We start from the raw sequence: 8484 nt of genomic DNA on the forward strand, positions 1-8484 counted from the left end.
ACGCTGTGACATAAGCTAGAATCATGGCAGCGGTCAATGACAGTCCAGGCGTGGGATTTCTCTCGTGGAAATATGCACATTATCTTTTCCTTTCTATTGGTAGGTGGCACAGTGCACTTGTGGCAAGTAAGCAAGCTAGAAGACTGGCAAAGTTATGGAAGCAACACATTAATAAGAGAATTCTGAGTAAAACCAAAGTTACTTTCCCTAGTAACTAGTTACTTTGAAAGTAACGAGTAACTTGAAGTAACTGAGTTACTTTTGATAGAAGTAACTAGTAATGTAACTTAGTTACTGTTTTAAAGTAACTTACCCAACACTGACTAAGACCTTGCACATCACAAGCTCACCCCTCTGGTGAATCTTCCAATTCCCTTCTGGACCCTGCTCATGTGTTGAGTCATGTGCCTGCTCATCTTAGCTGCTGTGACGCCTGAGGTCACTAGTTGGATAGGACCGCTCCCTTTTGGGAATCCTTCAGGATCAGGACTGTCAGGCCTTCTGTTAGCCATTGCAGGTGCAGCTCATTCATTAGCAGCTCATTCATTAGCAGCTCATTCATTAGCAGCTCATTCGTTTGTACTGCCAGACAGCCATATCTTCTTTAGCCAGTAGGTGTGAATGATGCCTTTGCTTTATATCATGAAGCGTGCCAGTGCCTTACGCTGAAAAACAAGCTGACGCCATTATGTTAGCACCTCCAAACCTCACTGTTGGTATGGTGTTTATGGGGTGATATGCAGTGCCTTTTGACCACCGAACATGGTGTTTATTATGGCATTCAAAAAATTAAATTTTGGTCTTATCTGACCAGACTATATTCTCCTTGCTTATCTAAATATTGTTGAGCAAATTTTAAACGCGTTTCAATATGCTTTTCCTTCAACAATGTAGTCTTGCATGGTAAGCATGCATACAGTTTAGATATTCTTCTGTAACCAATGCCATCAGGAAGGTCTTGAGAGAGCTCTCATTGGTTTTACCCATCATGAGATGTTTCTTGCGTGACACCCATTTACAGGCCATCAGTTTGGACTGAACCAGCTGACATTAATTTGCACTAAGTGGCAGGATTACGTTCTAATTACTGATGGATTTCAGCTGGTGTCGTGACTTTCCATGCCTTTTTGCGCCCCCCTTTCTTCATGTGCGCAATACTTTCTCCCTGTGTCATTTCTTGATTTTACACATAATTTATGGACATCTATGATTTGATTTCTATGCATGTGTGGATTGGATGGGTTGTTACCGACATCTAGTAAGAATTTTAATGTCCCTAATGCCCAATTAGAAACATATTTAGTGACGCAATCAATACTTATTTTCCGTGCTGCGTGTATATCTTTTTATTATGTCCTCTACACTGCTGTGGGGAAGAAATGTAAACCATATAATAACTAATTATTTCTTAAATGAAAGATATACTGTACATTCTTTGGCATTATTAGATTACCTTATTTAGTTTTTTTAACTCATAAGCTAGTGTTTTACATGACTTGAAGACATACAAACTGAATAAACACAAGACCAGCGTGAAAGTGTCAGTACAGTGGGGCAAAAAAGTATTTAGTCAGCCACCGATTGTGCAAGTTCCCCCACTTAAAATGATGACAGAGGTCAGTAATTTGCACCAGAGGTACACTTCAACTGTGAGAGACAGAATGTGAAAAAAAAATCCATGAATTCACATGGTAGGATTTGTAAAGAATTTATTCGTAAATCAGGGTGGAAAATAAGTATTTGGTCACCTCAAACAAGGAAAATCCCTGGCTCTCACAGACCTGTAACGTCTTCTGTAAGAAGCTTTTCTGTCCCCCACTCGTTACCTGTATGAATGGCACCTGTTTGACCTCATCATCTGTATAAAAGACACCTGTCCACAGCCTCAACCAGTCAGACTCCAAACTCCGCCATGGCCAAGACCAAAGAGCTTTCGAAGGACACCAGGAAAAGAATTGTAGACCTGCACCAGACTGGGAAGAGTGAATCTACAATAGGCAAGCAGCTTGGTGTGAAAAAATCAACCGTGGGAGCAATCATCAGAAAATGGAAGACATACAAGACCACTGATAATCTCCCTCGATCTGGGGCTCCATGCAAGATCTCATCCCGTGGGGTCAAAATGATCATGAGAACGGTGAGCAAAGATCCCAGAACCACACGGGGGGACCTGGTGAATGACCTGCAGAGAGCTGGGACCAAAGTAACAAAGGTCACCATCAGTAACACACTACAACGGCAGGGAATCAAATCCCGCAGTGCCAGACGTGTTCCGCTGCTGAAGCCAGTGCATGTCCAGGCCCGTCTGAAGTTTGCCAGAGAGCACATGGATGATACAGCAGAGGATTGGGAGAATGTCATGTGGTCAGATGAAACCAAAGTAGAACTTTTTGGTATAAACTCAACTCGTCGTGTTTGGAGGAAGAAGAATACTGAGTTGCATCCCAAGAACACCATACCTACTGTGAAGCATGGGGGTGGAAACATCATGCTATGGGGCTGTTTTTCTGCCAAGGGGACAGGACGACTGATCCGTGTTAAGGACAGAATGAATGGGGCCAAGTATCGTGAGATTTTGAGCCAAAACCTCCTTCCATCAGTGAGAACTTTGAAGATGAAACGAGGCTAGGTCTTCCAACATGACAATGATCCAAAACACACCGCCCGGGCAACAAAGGAGTGGCTCCGTAAGAAGCATTTGAAAGTCCTGGAGTGGCCTAGCCAGTCTCCAGACCTCAACCCCATAGAAAATCTGTGGCGGGAGTTGAAAGTCCGTGTTGCTCGGCGACAGCCCCAAAACATCACTGCTCTTGAGAAGATCTGCATGGAGGAATGGGCCAAAATACCAGCTACCGTGTGTGCAAACCTGGTAAAGACCTATAGTAAACGTTTGACCTCTGTTATTGCCAACAAAGGTTATGTTACAAAGTATTGAGTTGTATTTTTGTTATTGACCAAATACTTATTTTCCACCCTGATTTACGAAATAAATTCTTTACAAATCCTACCATGTGAATTCATGGATTTTTTTTTCACATTCTGTCTCTCACAGTTGAAGTGTACCTCTGGTGCAAATTACTGACCTCTGTCATCATTTTAAGTGGGGGAACTTGCACAATCGGTGGCTGACTAAATACTTTTTTGCCCCACTGTATATGCTAGTGAAGGAGGACTCTGCAGTCTTGCAAACCACATATTAGTGCTTGTGATAATATGATAGCAAACAGTAAGGTGTGTGTCAGTGAAGTCTCTTCTCATTCCTCCTGTGGGACACTATCAATGAAATACCAATAATAATAATGATAATAATAACCTTTTCAGCCATGCTTGAAAACACTGATATAAAAAAGTTTGGTGTAGCAGGTCTTCAATACCTCCTTTATGCCAGTAGTATTCATCATTAATCATGTCCACTAGCCACTATCAGGGACAAACAGAGACTGCAGCGTGTTGTGCGCTCTGCTGAGAAGGTGATTGGCTGCAGACTCCCATTTCTGCAGGACCTGTACACCTCCAGGACACTGGGACGTGCAGCTCGGATCTCAGCTGACCCTTCTCACCCTGGACACAGTCTGTTTGACCTGCTCCCCTCAGGCAGGAGGCTCCGGTCCATTCGCACCAGAACCTCTCGCCATAAGAACAGTTTCTTCCCCTCTGCTGTTGGACTCATGAACAATAACCGTATGACTGTTCCCACCACTAACACATGACCCTACGCTGTGTTCGCTGCATCATTCCATGTTTGGCACTGATCACCACCTGCACTCATGTATATATCTATCTACTTAGCACTTTTAATTCTTATTCTTATTTTTATTTTCATGTCTATTTAAGCGTTTATGACAGTATGTTTGCACTAAGTACCGCAGCAATTTCCTAATGTTGTAAACCTGCTCAACATTTGGCAATAAAACCCTTTCTGATTCTGATTTAAATGGTCTGAAAAATCACGACACAGAAAGATCAGGTGTGAGAATGGGATAGAATCAAACGTATAGAACAATATAAACCAGAATCCTGAAAAGAAAACATTTCTGTTAGGAGAGTCACCGTTTCCACTCCTTTGGAGTTCTAAGGTAATATGATCCAATATAATACTACAAACAATATAGACTGTCAAGTTTTTAAGACAAGTGTTAAGACAGAGGATCATCTTTCCTCTATTATTATAATACCGTCTTTACGTTGCAACAAAAACCACCTTGACATGACTTCTGTTGTGAATGGGTTTATAGTATTACAATTATAACAGTGCATTTATATTATAGTACTGCACTGTAATGTAACTGTTAGAGTAAAAAGTATTTCCGAAGTGCTGTGAAACAGAGCAAAGAAATTTTTCACACAGCTTCACCAAACATCCTAGTTTTATTTTAGATGCTTACACGATTTTACTTGTTTTAAAAAGAAAGAGCAGCAATGCATTGTCTCCAGATTCAGTTTTGCTGCTGACTGCTTGAGGTGTTTCTTCAAAGTGACCAAAAGATGCGCTTCCAGTATCTTACTCCAGATCATCTTTAGCATATTTGAGTCTATATCACAAGTAGAGTTCTTATTGGTCTGTAGCCTCCTAGCCCATTGATGTGCAAGGTCTAGTGATTGTCTTCTATGAAACTACAACTCACAACTTAGCCAAGTCATTCATTTGTATCTTTTGGGACTTTTAGACACATCTCTCACTAATTTTTGAAATGTTTTGCTTACAGCTCAAGCCTTTGCTGAAGTTTTTATAATGTGTATAAATTGGAAGCTAACTCTCAGTTTTACCTTGATTTTACAAGCTTTGAGCTAAGGCATATCACTGCACAGCAGTAGTTTGTGCTATAGCACAATAAAAAGGTCAGTTTTTTAGGCAACTAATGATCCTGGTCTTATTTTCTCTAAATTAATTCAGTTATTGTGTGCAAATAGGAATGCTTAGAAACACTATGGTGAAAATCCCTCGATCTGTTAACCTAGGAAACATCCTACTTCTTCATGTAGTTTTACATTTAGTTTATATTTCTCATAATTAGCTTTTATGAAAAATGTAAATTATCATTTTATTAACATCACATCAATCAGCAAGACACGATAACCAAAACCCAAGATGTAGTTTCATACCAGTATAAAAACAGCTTTAGTGAATGTGTGTAGTGAGCCTGTGATGACCTCTGCTGGTGCAAAATACAATCACATGACTTCAATGCCATTAGATATTACAAAGTAGTTCCCTCCAGTTCCCTATTTATGATATAAATGGTGTCTTTGTTTCAGGTGTTAAACATCCTGCAGATCAAGTGTATTTATGTATGTATGGGGATTTTATGCAAACAGCTCTTAGAACAGAGCTAGTTAAACAAGGATGGGAAATGATAAATCAATATGAACACTACAAGTAGTCCAATGGAACTCCTTTATATGTCTACACCATCTGAAACTCCAACCAGGGTTTACCATTCACTCAATATACAGCAAGTATATACACAACATGACCTTGCTTCAAATTCATGCCATGCTTCACTTGCCCAGTGATGCTATCTAACAGGACTGAGAGATGGGCTCCTATCTCTGTTATACCACGAGGGGTGGACTGGTTCACAGCACCATCAATTTATTCACAGTTGTGGTCAAAAGTTTGCAAAAACTCATCACTATATTCATGCCCAGTATATGTAATCTTTTAACCGCAACTGTATTTATAAACTACAAGTCTTCAATCTGTTACTGCTTGTCCTGTTGCACAAATGAATGCCTTTATTGTCATTATAGATGTACAATGGGATACAAATGAGTTCAAATCCCAGCTTTAGTGATGAAAAGAGAACAGTATGAATGTGAATACACAGACTGGGCCTACCACTGACATAACAGGATATTATGGTTAGTTGATGCTGTCCAGATGTTTGACTTTTTATTGATTCTAATATGCCAGTGCTTTCCTTTTAACATAGCCTGCAGGCTATTTATTTTACAATATGCCTTACTCTACATCTGACAATAGTTAAAATGATGGCAAGCTTCACAGAGTTGTTTGATGTTAAACAGCTTAATATCTGAGAGAGCAGAGAAAGAGATAAGAAGTTACCTGTGAGCTTGTTGTGGCTGAGGACCAGCTGAGTGATATTAGACAGGGTGACTGAAACGACAAGGAATATCAAGTCAACAAAGCAAGGTGACAAGGTGATGACAAGGTACAAGTGTGTGTTATGTTGATGCACTGTTACCACCAACACAGAATACAAGTAGTAAATATATAATACATTGTATAACCAAGAGTTAAAGTTGGAACAATCTGGAATGAGGTTGAGCTCATAAGCAGTTAAATCTGACAGGCAGTTAATACAAAATGTTACCGAGTTCATTTTTCATGGGCTGCAATGTCAGGAACCTGCATACAAAGGCTCCTGACAAAGGCTCCTGGATACAAAGTCTTTCCATGGGCCCACATGTATGTATTCTTGCATCTAGCCACTTGTAGGCAAATGTTTATATTATACATCCATTCATTCTCTTCTGCTTATCCTGTTCGTGTGGAGTGAGGGGTGTGAGGTGTTCTGCAGTCTCTCCCAGCTATCATGGGATCACTGACTCTCACACTTAGGCCCCATTTAGAATCATCAGTTAACTTAATCCCACTAACTGCATGTCTTTGAACTGTGGGAGGAAGCTGGAGAACCCGGAGAGAACCTATGCAGAACCTATGAAAAGTTATTGTTGAAGCAAAACAGAGTTATGTATAAGAACTCAGTTTAAAAGGTAAGGGAACATTTGTTTGGCCAATTTCTTTGTTGTAACAATTCTTTTTGCCAATAAATGTCAGGATACCATTAGAAAGCCTGTTTATTCCATAACTTCCTTCAGGATTAATAAAGTATTTCTGATTATTTGCTAGAGGTGGGAATCAACATACATCCCACGATACGATATTATCACAATACTTAACGCACGATACGATATTATTGCAATTTTTTAAAATATTTTTGCGATATTCAGATTCTGTACATAAAGGTAAACTTTATCAATATTCATTTTCTCTAATATCAAAGTCTCACACTCAGTCTTTCTCTCATTTCAGTTTTATTGTTGACAAACTGAACGGTTTGTATTACAGTCTAGTCCAACTTAACTGAACGCAACCATCTGGTACAATTATAGCTATTCTGAACTATGCAGTTTATGAAAACTATGCAGCCCCTTCAGCAACTGAAGAATTTGAAAGTAAACTAAAACAAAATATAATTTTACATTAAATAAAAAAGTTTTAAACTTAATTAAAATAAAACATGTCTTAAATTAAAATAAGTAAACTGTCATGTTTATTGCTGCCAAAAAAAAAAGTTAAACACATTTGGACAGTGAAGGAATGTCAGGATTCTTGCTCAGAAAAAGGATCAACATGCTCTGAAGTCATAGCATGTTCCAGTCCACAAAAACTTTTTTGTAACAAAATATCGATTTCTGATGTCCCCGTATTGATACATTATTAGCAAACAAAATATCACGATACTACACAGTATCAATTTTCCCCCCACCCCTATTATTTGCCCTTAAATGGTGCCAAATTTAAGCAACAAAGTAGAGTATGAGTATGTGGTTTCTGCCCATGAAAAACTTCCAAATCTTCTGCTACTGATACTTCTGCTAATTGGACTGAATGAATTAAGTCTGAAGAAAACTGACATACTGAAAACTTAATGATCTATTCATTTAACAAACGGCCTCAGCAGCATGAGGAAGAACCATACACAGCCAAAACAGCCTGCCCTGTTTCAAGAAGCGTTATTACAACAAACACCTGACCAATAAACAATTTTGTTACTACTTATTTTAAGTGAATATATCATTCTGTTTTGGCCAGTAACAACAGCTTTTCACATTACATTATAGTCACTGTACACACGCTTTAAACGTGACGCTATTAGAATACCACAGTTGGAAGTGACGGTCGCAGATGGCTTTCAACAATGTATATTTGTCAGGAGTGGGGACACCAAGCAGTCTTCTCTGTGTGTGTAACTTCTGTGTTATTTCTAGGGTACTTTGACTGTTACGTTAGCAGGCTTAAGAAAGTTTCGAGCTTAAATGGAAGACGGTCTTTTTCTTACATAGTCCTGGGATGTCGAGCATGTTTGAAATACCCCTATCGCACATCTCCACCTCCGGAAGGTTCTTATCTCGACTCTCCTCCACAATCTTCTTCAAAGACTTTGACATTTTTTCCTGAAAATCCAAAAGAAACAGACGTGTTTAGAAACTCGTAATCTGTAGCTACACTGCAACGCTAAAAGGGGAAGCTCCGCCTCTTCACAATTCTTCTATTTAGCAACGCAAAAAACGGAAGACAGTTGTGTTCATACGAGATGGGCTTACCGTTAAGAAAAGACCGACAAAAAAATGTAAAAAAAAAAGAAAAGAAGGAATTTTAGATTTTTAAAATCCTGACACAGCCGTCCTTACAAGCTCACGCCCTACCGGAAGTTTATGTGAGCACTACCATTCCAT

General features: G+C 39.3%; 1 protein-coding gene across 1 annotated transcript in view; it reads right to left on the bottom strand.

Moving 5' to 3' along the window:
* Positions 1-8484, bottom strand: part of rsu1 (Ras suppressor protein 1) — a 44823-nt gene extending 36339 nt beyond the window's left edge. The window contains exons 1-3 of the mRNA XM_085172222.1: positions 8353-8484; positions 8088-8202; positions 6068-6118 (exon numbers count right to left, since the gene is read on the bottom strand). Coding sequence (XP_085028348.1) covers positions 6068-6118; positions 8088-8196 — 160 coding nt within the window. The 5' untranslated portion in view covers positions 8197-8202; positions 8353-8484. The remainder of the gene's footprint in view (positions 1-6067; positions 6119-8087; positions 8203-8352) is intronic.

This window comes from Neolamprologus multifasciatus, chromosome 9 (genome assembly GCF_963576455.1).
Source record: "Neolamprologus multifasciatus chromosome 9, fNeoMul1.2, whole genome shotgun sequence".
Lineage (NCBI taxonomy): Eukaryota > Metazoa > Chordata > Actinopteri > Cichliformes > Cichlidae > Neolamprologus > Neolamprologus multifasciatus.